The sequence below is a fragment of the Coregonus lavaretus genome, assembly GCF_964263955.1.
Source record: "Coregonus lavaretus genome assembly, contig: HAP1_SCAFFOLD_528, whole genome shotgun sequence".
In the NCBI taxonomy this organism is placed as follows: Eukaryota; Metazoa; Chordata; class Actinopteri; order Salmoniformes; family Salmonidae; genus Coregonus; species Coregonus lavaretus.
This window is the reverse complement of record NW_028158324.1, coordinates 144,898-170,706: the sequence shown is the minus strand read 5'-3', so window position 1 is coordinate 170,706 and position 25,809 is coordinate 144,898. Positions and strand designations below refer to the sequence as shown.

The 25,809-nt window shown below is 44.3% G+C and overlaps 2 protein-coding genes and 1 long non-coding RNA gene across 23 annotated transcripts in view; 2 read left to right on the top strand and 1 right to left on the bottom strand.

The window, feature by feature from the left end:
- Window positions 1-214: 214 nt before the first annotated feature.
- Window positions 215-4,424, top strand: LOC311124141 (transmembrane emp24 domain-containing protein 3-like). Its single transcript, XM_084198345.1, has 3 exons — window positions 215-784; window positions 1,953-2,198; window positions 3,011-4,424. Exons 1-3 carry the CDS (start codon window positions 641-643, stop codon window positions 3,242-3,244), a joined length of 624 nt encoding a protein of 207 aa, XP_084054471.1. The 5' UTR covers window positions 215-640; the 3' UTR covers window positions 3,245-4,424.
- A 2,830-nt stretch (window positions 4,425-7,254) lies between these two features.
- Window positions 7,255-25,809, top strand: part of LOC311124156 (isocitrate dehydrogenase [NADP], mitochondrial-like) — a 72,714-nt gene continuing 54,159 nt past the window's right edge. The window contains exons 1-5 of the mRNA XM_084198357.1: window positions 7,255-7,447; window positions 9,471-9,562; window positions 23,117-23,282; window positions 25,229-25,389; window positions 25,484-25,627. Of these exons, the coding sequence (XP_084054483.1) occupies window positions 7,351-7,447; window positions 9,471-9,562; window positions 23,117-23,282; window positions 25,229-25,389; window positions 25,484-25,627 (660 nt within the window). The 5' untranslated portion in view covers window positions 7,255-7,350. The remainder of the gene's footprint in view (window positions 7,448-9,470; window positions 9,563-23,116; window positions 23,283-25,228; window positions 25,390-25,483; window positions 25,628-25,809) is intronic.
- On the bottom strand, window positions 12,899-22,928 carry LOC311124157. 21 transcript variants are annotated; one of them, XR_014612695.1, is made up of 3 exons: window positions 16,294-22,928; window positions 13,284-16,199; window positions 12,899-13,001 (listed from the first exon to the last, which is right to left on the bottom strand). It is a non-coding gene; the product is annotated as an uncharacterized lncRNA (long non-coding RNA). The 21 variants fall into 21 exon arrangements; XR_014612696.1 differs by having other exon boundaries at window positions 13,317-16,199; XR_014612697.1 differs by lacking the exon at window positions 12,899-13,001 and having other exon boundaries at window positions 13,245-13,342; window positions 14,079-16,199.

The window sequence follows — 25,809 nt, the reverse complement described above, 5'->3', positions numbered from 1 at the left end:
CAGCATAATTGACTCCACCCAGTGATACAACGTAATCATCACGTGTAAAAATGTTGCGCTACTATAAATAAAATTCGTAGAACGTAAAACAAGCGATTTCAAGCCCAATAGTTTCCAAATCTCTGAACATGGTCAAAATTGTATAAATTAAAATTAAATATTTGGTCCAAAATAATCATGACCCGGAAGTGTTTCGTTTTGATGCCACGTCGGTTGTGGTTGGGGCATAGAGAATGATAGAGGCCTCTAGTAGGCCTAAAGAGCGTTTTGACATAAACAGCTTGAGGGCTTCCACCATTTTAACGTAGACAACTGGGTTGAGCTTCCAACTTTATTGGCTGACCCCTCCTGATGACCCTGTTGGAGTCATGTCCAATCGGGTCATCAGGAGGGATCAGCCAATCGTGAAGAAAAAATAAATAATACTATTTTAAAATGGAGATTGCCTCAATAGTGCTTTCCGTGCGCTCAGACGCCATAATAGGAACAATATAGGGATACTTTCTCTATCATTCTCTATGGGTGGGAGCTTTCGGAACTTTTTTCATATCACCTTGTCATCACAGAAACATTGATGAAGAAGAGACTGGCTGCGACTGTTTGTTGTTGAAGCTTTCATTTATAGCATTTAGCCTGCAGAATGCGTTCCCTTGGCCTGTGTAGTTTGATGTTGCATGTGATCTTTGTTTGTTCCACGGAGTTGACGTTTGAGTTACCTGATAACGACAAGCAATGTTTCTATGAAGAGCTCCAGAATGGAGTGAAGTTTGACCTAGACTTTCAAGTAAGTGATCCAGATTTGGAGTTCTGATGCCATTTCCCCATATGGTTCAGTTAGTGCATTGAACTACTGTATATCTGTTCCCGTGCTCTAATTGTCCCTTCACACTCACTGGAAGAATGAACTCTCTTACAACAAAACATGTGCATTTTTGAAACTGCAGTAAAAGTGCAGTAACTGCAGTCGACTGTGGTATTTTGGCCGCAGTAATTTCAGAATAACTGCAGTTATACAGCACTCTAACTAGTGTGCTGCAGTTATACTGCACTCTAACTAGTGTACTGCAGTTATACTGCACTCTAACTAGTGTACTGCAGTTATACTGCACTCTAACTAGTGTACTGCAGTTATACAGCACTCTAACTAGTGTACTGCAGTTATACTGCACTCTAACTAGTGTACTGCAGTTATACTGCACTCTAACTAGTGTACTGCAGTTATACTGCACTCTAACTAGTGTACTGCAGTTATACTGCACTCTAACTAGTGTACTGCAGTTATACTGCACTCTAACTAGTGTACTGCAGTTATACTGCACTCTAACTAGTGTACTGCAGTTATACAGCACTCTAACTAGTGTACTGCAGTTATACTGCACTCTAACTAGTGTACTGCAGTTATACAGCACTCTAACTAGTGTACTGCAGTTATACTGCACTCTAACTAGTGTACTGCAGTTATACTGCACTCTAACTAGTGTACTGCAGTTATACAGCACTCTAACTAGTGTGCTGCAGTTATACAGCACTCTAACTAGTGTACTGCAGTTATACTGCACTCTAACTAGTGTACTGCAGTTATACTGCACTCTAACTAGTGTACTGCAGTTATACAGCACTCTAACTAGTGTACTGCAGTTATACTGCACTCTAACTAGTGTACTGCAGTTATACTGCACTCTAACTAGTGTACTGCAGTTATACAGCACTCTAACTAGTGTACTGCAGTTATACAGCACTCTAACTAGTGTACTGCAGTTATACTGCACTCTAACTAGTGTACTGCAGTTATACAGCACTCTAACTAGTGTACTGCAGTTATACAGCACTCTAACTAGTGTACTGCAGTTATACTGCACTCTAACTGACTGCAATCTTTTTTCGTAAGGGCTGAATTACTCTAAATGTGTTTCCATACCATCATCCTCATCGCTCCATGTTGTGTATTCCAGGTGATTGCAGGAGGGAACTATGATGTGGACTGCTTTGTAACAGATCCAGTGAACAACGTCCTGTATCAGGAGAGGAAGAAGCAGTATGATAGCTTCTCTCACACCACCACTATGAAAGGAACCTACAAGGTCTGCTTCAGCAATGAGTTCTCTACCTTCTCCCACAAGACCGTCTACCTGGACTTCAGGGCCGGAGAGGAGAGACCCCTACTGCCTGACATGAACAGAGACACTGCCCTGACACAGGTAAAACAATATTATAATTATATTACACTTACATTATAATACATATGCATTTGACGGACACAGGTAAGATCAACCCTAACCCTGACACAGGTAAGATCATAATATAATACTATATCCAGTGCATTCAGAAAGTATTCAGACCCCTTGACTTTTTCCACATTTTGTTACGTTCCACCTTATTCTAAAATTGATGGAATTGTTTTTTTCCACCTCAATCTACACACACTACCCCATCATTTCAAAGCAAAAACTGTTTTAATTTTTTTTGCAAATGTATTCAAAAGAAAACACTGAAATAACACATTTACATAAGTATTCAGACCCTTTACTCAGTACTTTGTTGAAGCACCTTTGACAGCGATTACAGCATTGATTCTTCTTGGGTGTGATGCTACAAGCTTGGCTTAGATCTCTGTAGGCTCTCTGGTAGTAGATCTCTGGTAGTAGATCTCTATAGGCTCTCTGGTAGTAGATCTCTGTAGGCTCTCTGGTAGTAGATCTCTGTAGGCTCTCTGGTAGTAGATCTCTGTAGGCTCTCTGGTAGTAGATCTCTGTAGGCTCTCTGGTAGTAGATCTCTGTAGGCTCTCTGGTAGTAGATCTCTGTAGGCTCTCTGGTAGTAGATCTCTGTAGGCTCTCTGGTAGTAGATCTCTGTAGGCTAATAAAAACCCAATCCTTTCAAATCTCCACCAGAGCCATTAGTGGTTGTTTCTAGACGGGGCCATGATGCTTTGTTGTTGTTTGTACTGCAGATTGCCCCTTTTAAGGATGTATTAATAATATAATATGAATCTTGTCTCTCTGTCCGCCAGATGGAGTCAGCCTGTCTGTCCATCCATGAGATCCTGAAGGTGGTGTCTGACTCTCAGACCTGGTATCGGTTACGGGAGGCTCATGACCGCATCCGAGCCGAGGACCTCCATGAGCGCGTGTCCTATTGGTCGATGGGAGAAACCATGATCCTATTCACTGTCAGCATCGGACAGGTTCTCATCCTCAGGAGCTTCTTCAGCGACAAGAAGGGCAGTGTTGCAGCCAACACATAGATACTGCTATATATATTATTATAGATGATACATGATATAATACTGGATTAGTGTTGCAGCCAACACAATATATTGTATTACAGGTCATCTGCCACTAGACTGGAGCCTTGATTCCCCACAACACACTGGAGTCCGACAGTTATATTCAAATACTTGAGGAACCATTCAATCGATATCTGTCTGCTATTAAGACTTTAGCTTGTGGATTCTAGCCTCTGAAAATGTTAAACCTATATTTTCTGAAGATGAAATACTGTGTTGCAACAGCGGTTTAGTGATTTCAGTGAAAATAGGTTAGCAACCTAACACACATGGTACACCAAGCCTTTATCTGTTGTTGTTTCAGTGGACATTCATTTGTGCTATGACATTCCTTTGTGCTATGACATTCCTTTGTGCTATGACATTCCTTTGTGCTATGACATTCCTTTGTGCTGTGACATTCCTTTGTGCTATGACATTCCTTTGTGCTATGACATTCCTTTGTGCTGTGACATTCCTTTGTGCTATGACATTCCTTTGTGCTATGACATTCCTTTGTGCTATGACATTCCTTTGTGCTATGACATTCCTTTGTGCTATGACATTCCTTTGTGCTATGACATTCCTTTGTGCTATGACATTCCTTTGTGCTATGACATTCCTTTGTGCTATGACATTAATTTATTGTGTGTAAAACGTTTTGTCTGTCTGTGTCTCTCCCTCTCTCGTGTACACAGTCACACACCAGATGTTTTACTGGCCTTGTGGGGACCTACAATTGATTTCCATTCAAATTCCTATTTTCCCTTTCCCTAACCCCAACCCCTAAGCTTAAAATAGCCTTTGTCCTGGTGGGGATGTGGGAAATGTCCCCACGAGGGAGAATTTTCCTTGTTTTACTATCCTTGTGGGGACTTTTGGCGATTTCCGGTACCCATGAGGATAGTAACACAGTGCATTTTGTGCTCATAAATAAGTGCAATTGATTAACCATAATTACTGTCTCTATGGATTTGTAATTCAATTTGAAAAGTAAATACCACGTTTACTGCTTTAGTTTGCTGTTACATGCCTTAGTTGATTATTGACTGGTTATTATTGTTAAGTGCTCTTTAAACATGATATACGGCTTTGAATTTAATTACAATTCAAAAGACTTGTGACATTCCATTAAATTAGAAGAATATTGGCAAAAACCTTTTGTCTTTAACTGTGTTTATTTAGCAAGATGAAGTGGTGGTGAGGGGGTGGATAGTTCAACTCAGAATCACCTAGTCAGTGTAAATAACAGTAATGATGTGGTGGTGGTGAGGGGGTGGATAGTTCAACTCAGAATCACCTAGTCAGTGTAAATAACAGTAATGATGTGGTGGTGGTGAGGGGGTGGATAGTTCAACTCAGAATCACCTAGTCAGTGTAAATAACAGTAATGATGTGGTGGTGGTGAGGGGGTGGATAGTTCAACTCAGAATCACCTAGTCAGTGTAAATAACAGTAATGATGTGGTGGTGGTGAGGGGGTGGATAGTTCAACTCAGAATCACCTAGTCAGTGTAAATAACAGTAATGATGTGGTGGTGGTGAGGGGGTGGATAGTTCAACTCAGAATCACCTAGTCAGTGTAAATAACAGTAATGATGTGGTGGTGGTGAGGGGGTGGATAGTTCAACTCAGAATCACCTAGTCAGTGTAAATAACAGTAATGATGTGGTGGTGGTGAGGGGATGGATAGTTCAACTCAGAATCACCTAGTCAGTGTAAATAACAGTAATGATGTGGTGGTGGTGAGGGGGTGGATAGTTCAACTCAGAATCACCTAGTCAGTGTAAATAACAGTAATGATGTGGTGGTGGTGAGGGGATGGATAGTTCAACTCAGAATCACCTAGTCAGTGTAAATAACAGTAATGATGATGAAGTGGTGGTGAGGGGGTGGATAGTTCAACTCAGAATCACCTAGTCAGTGTAAATAACAGTAATGATGTGGTGGTGGTGAGGGGGTGGATAGTTCAACTCAGAATCACCTAGTCAGTGTAAATAACAGTAATGATGTGGTGGTGAGGGGGTGGATAGTTCAACTCAGAATCACCTAGTCAGTGTAAATAACAGTAATGATGTGGTGGTGGTGAGGGGGTGGATAGTTCAACTCAGAATCACCTAGTCAGTGTAAATAACAGTAATGATGTGGTGGTGGTGAGGGGGTGGATAGTTCAACTCAGAATCACCTAGTCAGTGTAAATAACAGTAATGATGTGGTGGTGGTGAGGGGGTGGATAGTTCAACTCAGAATCACCTAGTCAGTGTAAATAACAGTAATGATGTGGTGGTGGTGAGGGGGTGGATAGTTCAACTCAGAATCACCTAGTCAGTGTAAATAACAGTAATGATGTGGTGAGGGGGTGGATAGTTCAACTCAGAATCACCTAGTCAGTGTAAATAACAGTAATGATGTGGTGGGGGTGGATAGTTCAACTCAGAATCACCTAGTCAGTGTAAATAACAGTAATGATGTGGTGGTGGTGAGGGGGTGGATAGTTCAACTCAGAATCACCTAGTCAGTGTAAATAACAGTAATGATGTGGTGGTGGTGAGGGGGTGGATAGTTCAACTCAGAATCACCTAGTCAGTGTAAATAACAGTAATGATGTGGTGGTGGTGAGGGGGTGGATAGTTCAACTCAGAATCACCTAGTCAGTGTAAATAACAGTAATGATGTGGTGGTGGTGAGGGAGTGGATAGTTCAACTCAGAATCACCTAGTCAGTGTAAATAACAGTAATGATGTGGTGGTGGTGAGGGGATGGATAGTTCAACTCAGAATCACCTAGTCAGTGTAAATAACAGTAATGATGTGGTGGTGGTGAGGGGGTGGATAGTTCAACTCAGAATCACCTAGTCAGTGTAAATAACAGTAATGATGTGGTGGTGGTGAGGGGGTGGATAGTTCAACTCAGAATCACCTAGTCAGTGTAAATAACAGTAATGATGTGGTGGTGGTGAGGGGATGGATAGTTCAACTCAGAATCACCTAGTCAGTGTAAATAACAGTGTATTAACAGCACCTGGGCAAAATGTCTTGAGACGTTGATTTAGCTTGGAGTTTGCACTTTTGGGACTGTTCCATTGGATTCATTGTTTTAGACACAGCTCGTGTAGGTCAGCCCTCAGTGTAGTTTCATTATCTAGGCAGCAGAGGGCAGTACCTGCATGGTGTACTGTAAGAATCAAACGCAGCTTTTTTAGGCTATGAAACAGTTGCTATAGTTAGGGTTAGGGTTAGTCTACAGGACAGTCTCCCCTTCTGGCAGCCTGGTGGCGTCCCTTGCCCCAAATGAGAGGTGCTCAGTTTAGGAGGAATACAGTCTATATTCTATTGTAGTTGCCAAGGTGGCCTATGTATTTCATTTAAACCTAGCTAATAGAATTTCATTCAACTACTGTAAATGGAAATACAGCAAGTAGCCTGCAGTAGTAGCCTCGGTATCATAGATGGTAAGAGGTTTAGGTTAGATCATTAAAAAATAAAATAAAGTTTAGGTACCGAATGAAAATACAAGTTAAATGGGTTTCCATCGCATTTTCAACTGTACTGATGGTTTTGTAACAAAAACTGTTGCGTTATAAAGCAAATGTGCCCCCTCTGGTCTTGGCACATGCGCTCTAGCCAACAGCTCTCATATGTAGTGCGGGCAGGCTACCTACATTATGAGATTATTATGGAGAAGAGACATTTTATTTGTATTTGTCAAACGGCAGCCAAGCATCGATCATCATGTCACCAGAATAAGACCCTCGATATTTATTGGAAAGGTGCATCAAGCTCATCATCACCTTGCACTTTCACCACCCTGTGAAGTTCATCATAACTTATTTCATCTGTAGCCTGATAAACTGCATGCTTTCCATAGACTTTTTTCATGGGTTAGGGTTAGAGTTAGGGTTTAGGGTTAGGGTTAGGGTCAGGTAATTCATCAGCATGAAATGGTTGGATGGAAACGTGATTAGTGACCGGACGTGAATATAACCGGACAGACGCCCATAAAATATACGTAGGCAAATGTATTTACCGTCTGTCGGGTATTCATTCATATAAGGCCTCGTGGTCATAACCGTCTCTCCGGTGAACCATGACGGGATACCTGAGGGTTCTGTCCTCCATGTCGAGGTGTGCAGCGACGCTTACCGAAAACCCCGCCGTGTGCCAGAGTCTGCGACACAGAAACTGTGAGTCGTTCAACTAAACCAAAACTCCACTAGCCGCTAACCTAGTCCGCTTTCACGGCACAGTCATCCTGGCATGGAATAGATTCATCTGTTCATATTATACATTGCCAATGGATTTTATGTCCAAAGATTTGGCTTTGCTACAAAGTAGTGGATGTGCAGGAGTGATCTTTGATTTGTTACATTGTATTGTGTCACAGCAATGCGATGTCGTGGCATCAGAACATAGCAATATGGTGGGAACGGGGACATTATGGGGATTTGAAATAATGTAACAGCTGTCAAACTGTGTTGAATGTAGAATGTTAAAATACCAGAAGTAACAATGTCACATCACACATCGTATGCGACCTCAATACATTCAATTACAATTTAACAACGGTATAAAGTCCTGGCATACCTTATGCCTGTCTGCCAGGTGCCAAGGTCCAAATGACTGCAGTTGGATCAAATGAAAGGCTGAGTGGAGGGAGAGTCACAACTGCCAGTGTGACAAATGGACCTGTCAAAGACAAGGAGCCTGTAGGGAAGGATCTCCAAACAGACATTTGGGTTAACATGTTTCTGTCTGTTTATTCTTAATCTGACATGGTGTCATGTGTTACTGTACTGTAATAATAACTGATGTTTTTAATGTTTAATATGACCTGGTGTTTCCAGATGCAGCTAAACATATCAAGGTGGACCAGACGGTGTGTTACTGTAATAACATGTTACTGTAATAATGTGTTTAATGGTTTCAGATGTGTTACTGTAATAACATGTTACTGTAATAATGTGTTTAATGTTTAATATGACCTGGTGTTTCCAGATGCAGCTAAACATACCAAGGAGGACCAGACGGTGTGTTACTGTAATAACATGTTACTGTAATAATGTGTTACATGTTTAATGGTTTCAGATGTGTTACTGTAATAACATCTTACTGTAATAATGTGTTTAATGGTTTTAGATGTGTTACTGTAATAACATGTTACTGTAATAATGTGTTTAATATTTAATGGTTTCAGATGTGTTGCTGTAATAATGTATTTAATGTTTAATGGTTTTCAGATGTGTTACTGTAATAATGTGTTGAATGGTTTCAGATGTTACTGTAATAATGTGTTTAATATTTAATGGTTTCAAATGTTAATGTAATGTGTTGAATGTTTAATGGTTTCAGATGTTACTGTAATAATATGTTTAATGTATAATGGTTTTTAGATATTACTGTAATAATGTGTTTAATGCTTAGTGGTTTCAGATGTTACTGTAATAATGTGTTTAATGTTGAATGGTTTCAGATGTTGCTGTAATAATGTGTTACATGTTTAATGGTTTCCGATGTGTTACTGTAATACCATGTTACTGTAATAACATGTTACTAATAATGTGTTTAATGGTTTAGATATGTTACTGTAATAACATGTTACTGTACAAATGTGTTTCATGGTTTTAGATGTGTTACTGTAATAACATGTTACTGTAAAAATGTGTTTCATGTTCAATGGTTTCACCCGGTGTTTCCAGATGCAGCTAAACATATCAAGGTGGACCAGCTGGTGTGTTACTGTAATAACATGTTACTGTAATAATTTGTTTATTGTTTAATGGTTTCAGATGTGTTGCTGTAATAATGTTTTTAATGTGTTTCAGATGTGTTACTGTAATAATGTGTTTAATGGTTTCAGATGTTACTGTAATAATGTGTTTGATGTTTAATGTTTTCAGATGTTACTGTAATAATGTGTTTAATGTTTAATGTTTCAAATGTTACTGTAATAATGTGTTTAATGTTAAATGTTTCAAATGTTACTGTAATAATGTGTTTAATGTTAAATGGTTTCAGATGTTACTGTAATAATGTGTTTAATGTTAAATGGTTTCAGATGTTACTGTAATAATGTGTTGAATGTTGAATGGTTTCAGGTGTTACTGTAATAATGTGTTTAATGTTAAATGGTTTCAGATGTTACTGTAATAATGTGTTTAATGTTTAATGGTTTCATATGTTGCTGTAATAATGTGTTTAATGTTTCAGATGCAGTTAAGCGTATCAAGGTGGACCAGCCGGTGGTGGAGATGGATGGAGATGAGATGACAAGGATAATCTGGGAGTTCATCAAGGAGAAGGTACTGTAGTACACCATGGACCTCTAACCTCTAACCTCTAACCTCTAACCCCTAACTCTACTGTACACCATGGACCTCTAACCCCTAACTCTACTGTACACCATGGACCTCTAACCCCTAACCTCTAACCTCTAACCTCTAACCCCTAACTCTACTGTACACCATGGACCACTAACCCCTAACTCTACTGTACACCATGGACCTCTAACCCCTAACCTCTAACCCCTAACTCTACTGTACACCATGGACCTCTAACCCCTAACTCTACTGTACACCATGGACCTCTAACCCCTAACTCTACTGTACACCATGGACCACTAACCCCTAACCTCTAACCCCTAACTCTACTGTACACCATGGACCTCTAACCCCTAACCTCTAACCCCTAACTCTACTGTACACCATGGACCTCTAACCCCTAACCTCTAACCCCTAACTCTACTGTACACCATGGACCTCTAACCCCTAACTCTACTGTACACCATGGACCACTAACCCCTAACTCTACTGTACACCATGGACCTCTAACCTCTAACCTCTAACCCCTAACTCTACTGTACACCATGGACCTCTAACCCCTAACCTCTAACCCCTAACTCTACTGTACACCATGGACCACTAACCCCTAACTCTACTGTACACCATGGACCTCTAACCTCTAACCTCTAACCCCTAACTCTACTGTACACCATGGACCTCTAACCCCTAACCTCTAACCCCTAACTCTACTGTACACCATGGACCACTAACCCCTAACTCTACTGTACACCATGGACCTCTAACCCCTAACCTCTAACCCCTAACTCTACTGTACACCATGGACCTCTAACCCCTAACTCTACTGTACACCATGGACCTCTAACCCCTAACTCTACTGTACACCATGGACCTCTAACCCCTAACTCTACTGTACACCATGGACCTCTAACCCCTAACTCTACTGTACACCATGGACCTCTAACCTCTAACCTCTAACCCCTAACTCTACTGTACACCATGGACCTCTAACCCCTAACCTCTAACCCCTAACTCTACTGTACACCATGGACCTCTAACCCCTAACTCTACTGTACACCATGGACCTCTAACCCCTAACTCTACTGTACACCATGGACCTCTAACCCCTAACCTCTAACCCCTAACTCTACTGTACACCATGGACCTCTAACCCCTAACCTCTAACCCCTAACTCTACTGTACACCATGGACCTCTAACCCCTAACCTCTAACCCCTAACTCTACTGTACACCATGGACCTCTAACCCCTAACCTCTAACCCCTAACTCTACTGTACACCATGGACCTCTAACCCCTAACCTCTAACCCCTAACTCTACTGTACACCATGGACCTCTAACCTCTAACCCCTAACCTCTAACCCCTAACTCTACTGTACACCATGGACCTCTAACCCCTAACCTCTAACCCCTAACTCTACTGTACACCATGGATCTCTAACCCCTAACCTCTAACCCCTAACTCTACTGTACACCATGGACCTCTAACCTCTAACCTCTAACCTCTAACCCCTAACTCTACTGTACACCATGGACCTCTAACCCCTAACTCTACTGTACACCATGGACCTCTAACCTCTAACCTCTAACCCCTAACTCTACTGTACACCATGGACCTCTAACCTCTAACCTCTAACCCCTAACTCTACTGTACACCATGGACCTCTAACCCCTAACCTCTAACCCCTAACTCTACTGTACACCATGGACCTCTAACCCCTAACCTCTAACCCCTAACTCTACTGTACACCATGGACCTCTAACCCCTAACCTCTAACCCCTAACTCTACTGTACACCATGGACCTCTAACCCCTAACTCTACTGTACACCATGGACCTCTAACCTCTAACCTCTAACCCCTAACTCTACTGTACACCATGGACCTCTAACCCCTAACCTCTAACCCCTAACTCTACTGTACACCATGGACCTCTAACCCCTAACCTCTAACCCCTAACTCTACTGTACACCATGGACCTCTAACCCCTAACTCTACTGTACACCATGGACCTCTAACCCCTAACTCTACTGTACACCATGGACCTCTAACCCCTAACCTCTAACCCCTAACTCTACTGTACACCATGGATCTCTAACCCCTAACCTCTAACCCCTAACTCTACTGTACACCATGGACCTCTAACCCCTAACTCTACTGTACACCATGGACCTCTAACCCCTAACTCTACTGTACACCATGGACCTCTAACCCCTAACTCTACTGTACACCATGGACCTCTAACCCCTAACTCTACTGTACACCATGGACCTCTAACCCCTAACCTCTAACCCCTAACTCTACTGTACACCATGGATCTCTAACCCCTAACCTCTAACCCCTAACTCTACTGTACACCATGGACCACTAACCCCTAACTCTACTGTACACCATGGACCTCTAACCTCTAACCTCTAACCCCTAACTCTACTGTACACCATGGACCACTAACCCCTAACTCTACTGTACACCATGGACCTCTAACCCCTAACTCTACTGTACACCATGGACCTCTAACCCCTAACCTCTAACCCCTAACTCTACTGTACACCATGGACCTCTAACCCCTAACTCTACTGTACACCATGGACCTCTAACCCCTAACTCTACTGTACACCATGGACCTCTAACCCCTAACTCTACTGTACACCATGGACCTCTAACCCCTAACTCTACTGTACACCATGGACCTCTAACCCCTAACTCTACTGTACACCATGGACCTCTAACCCCTAACTCTACTGTACACCATGGACCTCTAACCTCTAACCTCTAACCCCTAACTCTACTGTACACCATGGACCTCTAACCCCTAACCTCTAACCCCTAACTCTACTGTACACCATGGACCTCTAACCCCCAACTCTACTGTACACCATGGACCTCTAACCTCTAACCTCTAACCTCTAACCCCTAACTCTACTGTACACCATGGACCTCTAACCCCTAACTCTACTGTACACCATGGACCTCTAACCCCTAACCTCTAACCCCTAACTCTACTGTACACCATGGACCTCTAACCCCTAACCTCTAACCCCTAACTCTACTGTACACCATGGACCTCTAACCCCTAACTCTACTGTACACCATGGACCTCTAACCCCTAACTCTACTGTACACCATGGACCTCTAACCCCTAACTCTACTGTACACCATGGACCTCTAACCTCTAACCTCTAACCCCTAACTCTACTGTACACCATGGACCACTAACCCCTAACCTCTAACCCCTAACTCTACTGTACACCATGGACCTCTAACCTCTTACTCTACTGTACACCATGGACCTCTAACCCCTAACCTCTAACCCCAAACTCTACTGTACACCATGGACCACTAACCCCTAACCTCTAACCCCTAACTCTACTGTACACCATGGACCTCTAACCCCTAACTCTACTGTACACCATGGACCACTAACCTCTAACCTCTAACCCCTAACTCTACTGTACACCATGGACCTCTAACCTCTAACCTCTAACCCCTAACTCTACTGTACACCATGGACCTCTAACCCCTAACCTCTAACCCCTAACTCTACTGTACACCATGGACCTCTAACCCCTAACTCTACTGTACACCATGGACCTCTAACCCCTAACCTCTAACCCCTAACTCTACTGTACACCATGGACCTCTAGCCCCTAACCTCTAAACCCTAACTCTACTGTACACCATGGACCTCTAACCCCTAACCTCTAACCCCTAACTCTACTGTACACCATGGACCACTAACCCCTAACTCTACTGTACACCATGGACCTCTAACCCCTAACCTCTAACCCCAAACTCTACTGTACACCATGGACCTCTAACCCCTAACCTCTAACCCCTAACTCTACTGTACACCATGGACCTCTAACCCCTAACCTCTAACCCCTAACTCTACTGTACACCATGGACCTCTAACCCCTAACCTCTAACCCCTAACTCTACTGTACACCATGGACCTCTAACCCCTAACCTCTAACCCCTAACTCTACTGTACACCATGGACCTCTAACCCCTAACTCTACTGTACACCATGGACCTCTAACCTCTAACCCCTAACCTCTAACCCCTAACTCTACTGTACACCATGGACCTCTAACCCCTAACTCTACTGTACACCATGGACCTCTAACCCCTAACTCTACTGTACACCATGGACCTCTAACCCCTAACTCTACTGTACACCATGGACCTCTAACCCCTAACCTCTAACCCCTAACTCTACTGTACACCATGGACCTCTAACCCCTAACTCTACTGTACACCATGGACCTCTAACCCCTAACCTCTAACCCCTAACTCTACTGTACACCATGGACCTCTAACCCCTAACCTCTAACCCCTAACTCTACTGTACACCATGGACCTCTAACCCCTAACTCTACTGTACACCATGGACCTCTAACCCCTAACCTCTAACCCCTAACTCTACTGTACACCATGGACCTCTAACCTCTAACCCCTAACCTCTAACCCCTAACTCTACTGTACACCATGGACCTCTAACCTCTAACCTCTAACCTCTAACCCCTAACTCTACTGTACACCATGGACCTCTAACCCCTAACTCTACTGTACACCATGGACCTCTAACCCCTAACTCTACTGTACACCATGGACCTCTAACCCCTAACTCTACTGTACACCATGGACCTCTAACCTCTAACCTCTAACCCCTAACTCTACTGTACACCATGGACCTCTAACCCCTAACTCTACTGTACACCATGGACCTCTAACCCCTAACCTCTAACCCCTAACTCTACTGTACACCATGGACCTCTAACCCCTAACCTCTAACCCCTAACTCTACTGTACACCATGGACCTCTAACCCCTAACCTCTAACCCCTAACCTCTAACCCCTAACTCTACTGTACACCATGGACCTCTAACCCCTAACCTCTAACCCCTAACTCTACTGTACACCATGGATCTCTAACCCCTAACCTCTAACCCCTAACTCTACTGTACACCATGGACCTCTAACCTCTAACCTCTAACCTCTAACCCCTAACTCTACTGTACACCATGGACCTCTAACCCCTAACTCTACTGTACACCATGGACCTCTAACCTCTAACCTCTAACCCCTAACTCTACTGTACACCATGGACCTCTAACCTCTAACCTCTAACCCCTAACTCTACTGTACACCATGGACCTCTAACCCCTAACCTCTAACCCCTAACTCTACTGTACACCATGGACCTCTAACCCCTAACCTCTAACCCCTAACTCTACTGTACACCATGGACCTCTAACCCCTAACCTCTAACCCCTAACTCTACTGTACACCATGGACCTCTAACCCCTAACTCTACTGTACACCATGGACCTCTAACCCCTAACCTCTAACCCCTAACTCTACTGTACACCATGGACCTCTAACCCCTAACTCTACTGTACACCATGGACCTCTAACCCCTAACCTCTAACCCCTAACTCTACTGTACACCATGGACCTCTAACCCCTAACTCTACTGTACACCATGGACCTCTAACCCCTAACCTCTAACCCCTAACTCTACTGTACACCATGGACCTCTAACCCCTAACCTCTAACCCCTAACTCTACTGTACACCATGGACCTCTAACCCCTAACCTCTAACCCCTAACTCTACTGTACACCATGGACCTCTAACCCCTAACCTCTAACCCCTAACTCTACTGTACACCATGGACCTCTAACCCCTAACCTCTAACCCCTAACCTCTAACCCCTAACTCTACTGTACACCATGGACCTCTAACCCCTAACCTCTAACCCCTAACTCTACTGTACACCATGGATCTCTAACCCCTAACCTCTAACCCCTAACTCTACTGTACACCATGGACCTCTAACCTCTAACCTCTAACCTCTAACCCCTAACTCTACTGTACACCATGGACCTCTAACCCCTAACTCTACTGTACACCATGGACCTCTAACCTCTAACCTCTAACCCCTAACTCTACTGTACACCATGGACCTCTAACCTCTAACCTCTAACCCCTAACTCTACTGTACACCATGGACCTCTAACCCCTAACCTCTAACCCCTAACTCTACTGTACACCATGGACCTCTAACCCCTAACCTCTAACCCCTAACTCTACTGTACACCATGGACCTCTAACCCCTAACCTCTAACCCCTAACTCTACTGTACACCATGGACCTCTAACCCCTAACTCTACTGTACACCATGGACCTCTAACCTCTAACCTCTAACCCCTAACTCTACTGTACACCATGGACCTCTAACCCCTAACCTCTAACCCCTAACTCTACTGTACACCATGGACCTCTAACCCCTAACCTCTAACCCCTAACTCTACTGTACACCATGGACCTCTAACCCCTAACTCTACTGTACACCATGGACCTCTAACCCCTAACTCTACTGTACACCATGGACCTCTAACCCCTAACCTCTAACCCCTAACTCTACTGTACACCATGGATCTCTAACCCCTAACCTCTAACCCCTAACTCTACTGTACACCATGGACCTCTAACCCCTAACTCTACTGTACACCATGGACCTCTAACCCCTAACTCTACTGTACACCATGGACCTCTAACCCCTAACTCTACTGTACACCATGGACCTCTAACCCCTAACTCTACTGTACACCATGGACCTCTAACCCCTAACCTCTAACCCCTAACTCTACTGTACACCATGGATCTCTAACCCCTAACCTCTAACCCCTAACTCTACTGTACACCATGGACCACTAACCCCTAACTCTACTGTACACCATGGACCTCTAACCTCTAACCTCTAACCCCTAACTCTACTGTACACCATGGACCACTAACCCCTAACTCTACTGTACACCATGGACCTCTAACCCCTAACTCTACTGTACACCATGGACCTCTAACCCCTAACTCTACTGTACACCATGGACCTCTAACCCCTAACTCTACTGTACACCATGGACCTCTAACCCCTAACTCTACTGTACACCATGGACCTCTAACCCCTAACTCTACTGTACACCATGGACCTCTAACCCCTAACTCTACTGTACACCATGGACCTCTAACCTCTACCCTCTAACCCCTAACTCTACTGTACACCATGGACCTCTAACCCCTAACCTCTAACCCCTAACTCTACTGTACACCATGGACCTCTAACCCCTAACCTCTAACCCCTAACTCTACTGTACACCATGGACCTCTAACCCCTAACTCTACTGTACACCATGGACCTCTAACCCCTAACTCTACTGTACACCATGGACCTCTAACCCCTAACTCTACTGTACACCATGGACCTCTAACCTCTAACCTCTAACCCCTAACTCTACTGTACACCATGGACCACTAACCCCTAACCTCTAACCCCTAACTCTACTGTACACCATGGACCTCTAACCTCTAACTCTACTGTACACCATGGACCTCTAACCCCTAACCTCTAACCCCAAACTCTACTGTACACCATGGACCACTAACCCCTAACCTCTAACCCCTAACTCTACTGTACACCATGGACCTCTAACCCCTAACTCTACTGTACACCATGGACCACTAACCTCTAACCTCTAACCCCTAACTCTACTGTACACCATGGACCTCTAACCTCTAACCTCTAACCCCTAACTCTACTGTACACCATGGACCTCTAACCCCTAACCTCTAACCCCTAACTCTACTGTACACCATGGACCTCTAACCCCTAACTCTACTGTACACCATGGACCTCTAACCCCTAACCTCTAACCCCTAACTCTACTGTACACCATGGACCTCTAACCCCTAACCTCTAACCCCTAACTCTACTGTACACCATGGACCTCTAACCCCTAACCTCTAACCCCTAACTCTACTGTACACCATGGACCACTAACCCCTAACTCTACTGTACACCATGGACCTCTAACCCCTAACCTCTAACCCCAAACTCTACTGTACACCATGGACCTCTAACCCCTAACCTCTAACCCCTAACTCTACTGTACACCATGGACCTCTAACCCCTAACCTCTAACCCCTAACTCTACTGTACACCATGGACCTCTAACCCCTAACCTCTAACCCCTAACTCTACTGTACACCATGGACCTCTAACCCCTAACCTCTAACCCCTAACTCTACTGTACACCATGGACCTCTAACCCCTAACTCTACTGTACACCATGGACCTCTAACCTCTAACCCCTAACCTCTAACCCCTAACTCTACTGTACACCATGGACCTCTAACCCCTAACTCTACTGTACACCATGGACCTCTAACCCCTAACTCTACTGTACACCATGGACCTCTAACCCCTAACTCTACTGTACACCATGGACCTCTAACCCCTAACCTCTAACCCCTAACTCTACTGTACACCATGGACCTCTAACCCCTAACTCTACTGTACACCATGGACCTCTAACCCCTAACCTCTAACCCCTAACTCTACTGTACACCATGGACCTCTAACCCCTAACCTCTAACCCCTAACTCTACTGTACACCATGGACCTCTAACCCCTAACTCTACTGTACACCATGGACCTCTAACCCCTAACCTCTAACCCCTAACTCTACTGTACACCATGGACCTCTAACCTCTAACCCCTAACCTCTAACCCCTAACTCTACTGTACACCATGGACCTCTAACCTCTAACCTCTAACCTCTAACCCCTAACTCTACTGTACACCATGGACCTCTAACCCCTAACTCTACTGTACACCATGGACCTCTAACCCCTAACTCTACTGTACACCATGGACCTCTAACCCCTAACTCTACTGTACACCATGGACCTCTAACCTCTAACCTCTAACCCCTAACTCTACTGTACACCATGGACCTCTAACCCCTAACTCTACTGTACACCATGGACCTCTAACCTCTAACCTCTAACCCCTAACTCTACTGTACACCATGGACCTCTAACCCCTAACTCTACTGTACACTATGGACCTCTAACCCCTAACTCTACTGTACACCATGGACCACTGTCCTGACCACAATCTATGTATCAATAATGGACAATAAAGAATCTACTTCACTCCACTCTAACCCTAACCCTAACCCACTCCACTCTAACCCTAACCCACTCCCATGTTTTATGAGCTGAAATAAAAGATCCCAGAATATTTCCATACGCACAAAAAGCTTATTTCTCTCAAATGTTGTGCACACATTTGTTTACATCCCTGTTAGTGAGCAAGATAATTCATCCATCTGACAGGTGTGGCATATCAAAAAGCTGATTAAACAGCATGATCATTACACAGATGCACCTTGTGCTAGGGACAATATAAGGCCACTCTAAAATGTGCAGTTTTGTCAGACAACACAATGCCACAGATGTGTCAAGTCTAAAGGGAGCGTGCGATTGACATGCTGACTGCAGGAATGTCCACCAGAGCTGTTGCCAGAGAATGTAATGTTCATTTCTCTACCATAAGCCGCCTCCAACGTTGTTTTAGAGAATTTGGCAGTACATCCAACCGGCCTCACAACCGCAGACCACGTGTAACCACGCCAGCCCAGGACCTCCACATCCAGCTTCTTCACCTGCGGGATCGTCTGAGACCAGCCAGCTGGACAGCTGATGAAACTGTGGGTTTGCACAACCAAAGAATTTCTGCACTAACTGTCAGAAACGTCCCTGGGAAGCTCATCTGCGTGCTCGTTGTCCTCACCAGGGTCTTGACCTGACTGCAGTTCGGCGTCGTAACCGACTTCAGTGGGCAAATGCTCACCTTCGATGGCCACTGGCAGGCTGGATGTCAACGTTGTGAACAGAGAGCCCCATGGTGGCGGTGGGGTTATGGTATGGGCAGGCATAAGCTACGGACAACAAATACAATTGCATTTTTGCATTGTACGAATGCATAGATACCGTGATGAGATCCTGGGGCCCATTGTCATGCCATTCATCCGCCGCCATCACCTCATGTTTCAGCATGATAATGCACAGCCTCATGTCTCAAGGATCTGTACACAATTCCTGGAAGCTGAACATTTCCCAGTTCAACCATGGCCTGCATACTCACCAGACATCACCCATTGAGCATGTTCAGGATGCTCTGGATCTACGTGTACGACAGCGTGTTCCAGTTCCCGCCAATATCCAGCAACTTCTCACAGCCATTGAAGAGGAGTGGGACAACATTCCACAGGCCACAATCAACAGCCGGATCAACTCTATGCGAAGGAGATGTGTTGCGCTGCATGAGGCAAATGGTCACACCAGATACTGACTGGTTTTCTGATCCACGCCCCCTACTTAAAAAAAAGAAGGGTTGTGACCAACAGATGCATATCTCTATTCCCAGTCATGTTAAATCCATAGATTAGAGCCTAATGAATGTATTTAAATTGACTGATTTCCTTATTTTAACTGTAACTCGTATAACGCAAACTCCTAGCAACCCAAAGGTTGCGATGTCGAATCTCATCACGGACAACTTTAGCATTTTAGCTAATTAACTACTTACTACTTTTTAGCTACTTTGCAACTACTTAGCATGTTAGCTAACCCTTCCCCAAACCCTAACCTTAACCCTTTTAGCTAACCCTTCCCCAAACCCTAACCTTAACCCTTTTAGCTAACACTTCCCCTAACCCCTAAATTTAACCTGAACCTTAACCCCTAACCCCAGCTAACGTTAGCCAGCTAGCGAACGTTAGCCACTTAGCTAGAAATCATAACATATCATACATTATAATTCGTATTTTATGTTACACATTTTCAAAACGTACAATATGTTACGAATTTGCTAAACGTAAACTTGCTGACAGGTGTATAAAATCAAGCACACAGCCATGCAATCTCCATAGACAAATATTGGCAGTAGAATGGCCCGTACTGAAGAGTTCAGTGACTTTCAGCAACAGGTGTGGCTGAAATAGCCGAATCCACTAATTTGAAGGTGTGTCCACATACTTTTGGCCATGTAGTGTACATTTATCAAATTCGTAACATATTGTACATTTTAATAATTCGTAACATAAAATACTAATTGTAATTCGTTACATATCATAAGTAACGGGAGATAGACAGCCACAAATTAATACATACCATACAAAAAGTAAAATATCAGATTTACATACAGAATATTACGAAATGATCTGAGACGTGGCAGGGGTTATTTATATATGGGCCCCATTCTACATGAAGAGCTCTCAGCTCTGTTTTATAAGCGGTGCGCTCATGATATGCTCTTATCTATTCAGTTGTGGGGGGTTGGAGTCGGACACACGCTCTGCTGTATGATAGACAGTTTTGTTTGAGTGAAGTCGGGTCTCTCTCTCCCTCTCTGCCCCTCTTCCCCTTGTGGTGGATATGTGATCTGGAGCAGTCCTCCACTTCTATTTTATATTAGTTTACAATTATAAACTTGAAAAGGAAATGGGAACAATATCAGATAAGGAACATGGCATTCTCTCTCCCTTGGCTCGCAGGCCCATGTCAAACATGGAGGTGTAGTAGCCCACTATTACATTTACGTCATTTAGCAGACGCTCTTATCCAGAGACACTTACACATTGGTGCATTCAACATTCTAGCAAGCAACACAGAGCTGAGCACCGCCGAGCGAGTGGTGCTTTTCACCTGCTGGTGCTGGATCGAGGTGAGCGCTTTTCTCCGTGATGAATCGCACAGCTGTCCATTTACGTATGTTCAGTTTTAATAGGCACAATCTAAGTTACAACACCCCTCCTCTCCTTCTCTCTCTCACACACACCCATAAGAACTATGCAGTACAAAGAAATGTGGGCTCTGTTCACAATGGTCTATTCCTAGGCGCATGAATTTTAAGTTTGGGAGTTTCAAGTATGGGGAAGCAACAATTTATCCTACCATTTCTACCGTTCTGTTTGCCAGTTATGATTTTCATATGCACATTTTCGTGAAACAATTTAATTTCAATAACGTTTTCGTTTCTCAAAATCACGTGGTTAATAATACAAATCGGAATTAAAATGATACAAATCTCAAAGTTAAAATTCCACCAATGAGAGGGCACCAGCCTCTGCCATAAAAAATATTATGGACACATTGTTTCACCGTGAGCCATTGGCGGCTAAAGAAATGAGAGATGGCCAATGTAGCAGTAGGCCTTTAACTTCCATTGGCAACTAATTAAAAATACATAAAGCCGACAAATAAAAAATAGAAAATATCCTGATGAAAATGCAGGTTCATCTCTACACCGCCTGTCTGTCTCCTTTCTATCTGTCTTGACTTGAGCTGTCACTGAAGCGCGTAAACATGGTCTGTCCTTGGTTGCAGCATTCACTACCGAGTTCCAAACTGCCTCTGGAAGCAACATCAGCACAATAACTGTTCTTCGGGAGCTTCATGAAATGGGTTTCCATGGCCGAGCAGCCGTAAACAAGCCTAAGATCACCATGCGCAATGACAAGCTTCGGCTGGAGTGGTGTAAAGCTCGCAGCCGAAGCTTGGCATATATTATATTTGTTTGTATTTTACCCCCCTTTTTCGCCACATTTTCGATCTTGTCTCATCGCTGCAACTCCCCAACGGGCTCGGGTGAGGAGTCATGCGTCCTCCGAAACATGACCCGCCTAATCGCGCTCCTTAACACCAGCCAGCCTAACCCGGAAGCCAGCCGCACCAATGTGTCGGAGGAAACAGAGTTCAACTGGCGACAGGGTCAGCCTGTAGGCACCCGGCCCACCACAAGGAGTCACTAGAGCACGATGAGGCAAGTAAAGCCCCCCCTGGCCAAACCCTCCCCTAACCCGGACGACGCTGGGCCAATTGTGCCCCGTCCTATGGGACTGCTGGCCACGGCCGGTTGTGGCACAGGCCGGGAATGAACCCGGGTCTGTTGTAACGCCCCACTCGGGTGGCCCCAGTGAAGGGAAATCTTAACGCTACGACATTCTAGACGATTCTGTGCTTTCAACTTTGTGGCAACCGTTTGGAGAAGGCCCTTTCCTATTTCAGCATGACAATGCCCCCATGCACACAGTGAGGTCCATGCAGAAATGGTTTGTCGAGATCGGTGTGGAAGAACTTGACTGGCCTGCACAGAGCCCTGACCTCAACCCCATCAAACACCTTTGGGGTGAATTGGAACGCAAACTCCGAGCCAGACCTAATTGCCCAACATCAGTGCCCGACCTCACTAATGCTCTTGTGGAGTGGAAGCAAGTCCCCTCAGCAATGTTCCAACATCTAGTGGAAAGCCTTCCCAGAAGAGTGGAGGCTGTTATAGCAGCAAAGGGGGGACCAACTCCATATTAATGCCCATGATTTTGGAATGAGATGTTTGACGAGCAGGTGTCCACATACTTTTGGTCATGTAGTGTAAATCCAACATGAAATGTGATACTGTAACTAGGCCTATAGTGTCCTTAACTAGCATTGAAAAAGTACATCCATTCTTCTCTACCCTGTCCTCCTCTCCTCTCCTCTCCTCTCCTCTCCTCTCCTCTCCTCTCCTCTCCTCTCCTCTCCTCTCCTCTCCTCTCCTCTCCTCTCCTCTCCTCTCCTCTCCTCTCCTCTCCTCTCCCTCCCCTCTCCTCTCCTCTCCTCTCCTCTCCTCTCCTGTGTTGTATTGTTCCAGCTGGTCCTGTCCAATGTGGACGTGGAGCTGAAATATTATGACCTGGGTCTGCCGTACCGCGACCAGACAGACGACCAGGTCACCATCGACTCGGCCATCGCCACAATGAAGTACAATGTGGCCGTCAAGTGTGCCACCATCACTCCGGATGAAGCCAGAGTCGATGGTATCTGCTTTGACCACATAGACATACATTCTTTGAAATAAATCATACATCGACAAGATGGGTATTTGAATCCCAGGGGATAACACTTACAGTGAGGGAAAAAAGTATTTGATCCCCTGCTGATTTTGTACGTTTGCCCACTGACAAATAAATTATCAGTCTATAATTTTAATGGTAGGTTTATTTGAACAGTGAGAGACAGAATATCAACAAAAAATCCAGAAAAACGCATGTCAACAATGTTATAAATTAATTTGCATTTTAATGAGGGAAATAAGTATTTTACCCCTCTGCAAAACATGACTTAGTACTTGGTGGCAAAACCCTTGTTGGCAATCACAGAGGTCAGACGTTTCTTGTAGTTGGCCACCAGGTTTGCACACATCTCAGGAGGGATTTTGTCCCACTCCTCTTTGCAGATCTTCTCCAAGTCATTAAGGTTTCGAGGCTGACGTTTGGCAACTCAAACCTTCAGCTCCCTCCACAGATTTTCTATGGGATTAAGGTCTGGAGACTGGCTAGGCCACTCCAGGACCTTAATGTGCTTCTTCTTGAGCCACTCCTTTGTTGCCTTGGCCGTGTGTTTTGGGTCATTGTCATGCTGGAATACCCATCCACGACCCATTTTCAATGCCCTGGCTGAGGGAAGGAGGTTCTCGCCCAAGATTTGACGGTACATGGCCCCGTCCCTTTGATGCGGGGAAGTTGTCCTGTCCCCTTAGCAGAAAAACACCCCCAAAGCATAATGTTTCCACCTCCATGTTTGACGGTGGGGATGGTGTTCTTGGGGTCATAGGCAGCATTCCTCCTCCTCCAAACACGGCGAGTTGAGTTGATGCCAAAGAGCTCCATTTTGTTCTCATCTGACCACAACACTTTCACCCAGTTCTCCTCTGAATCATTCAGATGTTCATTGGCAAACTTCAGACAGGCATGAATATGTGCTTTCTTGAGCAGGGGGACCTTGCGGGCGCTGCAGGATTTCAGTCCTTCACGGCGTAGTGTGTTACCAATTGTTTTCTTGGTGACTATGGTCCCAGCTGCCTTGAGATCATTGACAAGATCCTCCCGTGTCGTTCTGGGCTGATTCCTCACCGTTCTCATGATCATTGCAACTCCACGAGGTGAGATCTTCCATGGAGCCCCAGGCCGAGGTAGATTGACAGTTCTTTTGTGTTTCTTCCATTTGCGAATAATCGCACCAACTGTTGTCACCTTCTCACCAAGCTGCTTGGCGATGGTCTTGTAGCCCATTCCAGCCTTGTGTAGGTCTACAATCTTGTCCCTGACATCCTTGGAGAGCTCTTTGGTCTTGGTGGAGAGTTTGGAATCTAATTGATTGATTGCTTCTGTGGACAGGTGTCTTTTATACAGGTAACAAGCTAAGATTAGAAGCACTCCCTTTAAGAGTGTGCTCCTAATCTCAGCTCGTTACCTGTATAAAGACACCTGGAAGCCAGAAATCTTTCTGATTGAGAGGGGGTCAAATACTTATTTCCCTCATTAAAATTCAAATCAATTAATAACATTTTTGACATGCGTTTTTCTGGATTTTCTTGTTGTTATTCTGTCTCTCACTGTTCAAATAAACCTACCATTAAAATGATAGACTGATCATTTCTTTGTCAGTGGGCAAATATCTTTATTACAGTGGGCAAATACTTTTTTCCCTCACTGTATTAAAGAGTTTCTATAAATATTTGTTTGACAATGGTTCCAGGGTCAGGAGTTAGATCAGTACTGCAGTTTGACAGTTAACAGCTTAACTCATGCCAGGTCTTCCTCCATGACCCTTATTCCTCAGAGTTGAAGCTGAAGAAGATGTGGAAGAGTCAGGGTTAGATAGATAGTTACCTGGACTAGCTGTAGTAAGGTCAGGGTTAGAGTTAGGGTTAGGTCAAACAGGTTAAGAGGTTAACTCAGGCCTCCATCTCTAACCCTAACAGAGTTCAAGCTGAAGAAGATGTGGAAGAGTCCCAACGGAAGCATCAGGAACATTCTGGGCGGAACCGTCTTCCGAGAGCCAATCATCTGCAAGAACATTCCCCGTCTGGTCCCTGGTTGGACGCAGCCCATAACGATCGGCAGACACGCCTTTGGTGACCAGGTAGACAAGTAACGTGTTTTAGATTAGATTTGTATTCAATCACAGAGCATGTGAGGAATGTTCTGTTGTTGATGTGGGTTGTGTTGTTCCACAGTACAAAGCCACAGACTTTGTGATCACCAAGCCAGGGAAGTTTAAGATGGTGTTCACCCCGGCTGATGGCAGCAAGGGGAATGAGTGGGAGGTCTTTGACTTCCCCTCAGGAGGCTGTGGGTTGGGCATGTACAATACTGATGAGGTGAGCATTTTAATTTTTTATTTTTTTTATTTTTTAAGTTACACACTTTCTTTTCCATCCAAGGAAAGAAATGTGCCTTTGGCATCAAATATTACATACTGAACAAAAATATAAATGCAACATGTAAAGTGTTGGTCCCATGTTTTATGAGCTGAAATAAAAGATCCCAGAAATGTTCCATA

Bases quoted from the DNA above. Each gene is read 5' to 3' on its own strand.
- LOC311124141 (XM_084198345.1), top strand. From the start codon at position 641: ATGCGTTCCCTTGGCCTGTGTAGTTTGATGTTGCATGTGATCTTTGTT. The intron at 785-1,952 runs GTAAGTGATCCA...TGTGTATTCCAG, and splicing joins AGTTTGACCTAGACTTTCAA to GTGATTGCAGGAGGGAACTA. The intron at 2,199-3,010 runs GTAAAACAATAT...TCTGTCCGCCAG, and splicing joins GAGACACTGCCCTGACACAG to ATGGAGTCAGCCTGTCTGTC.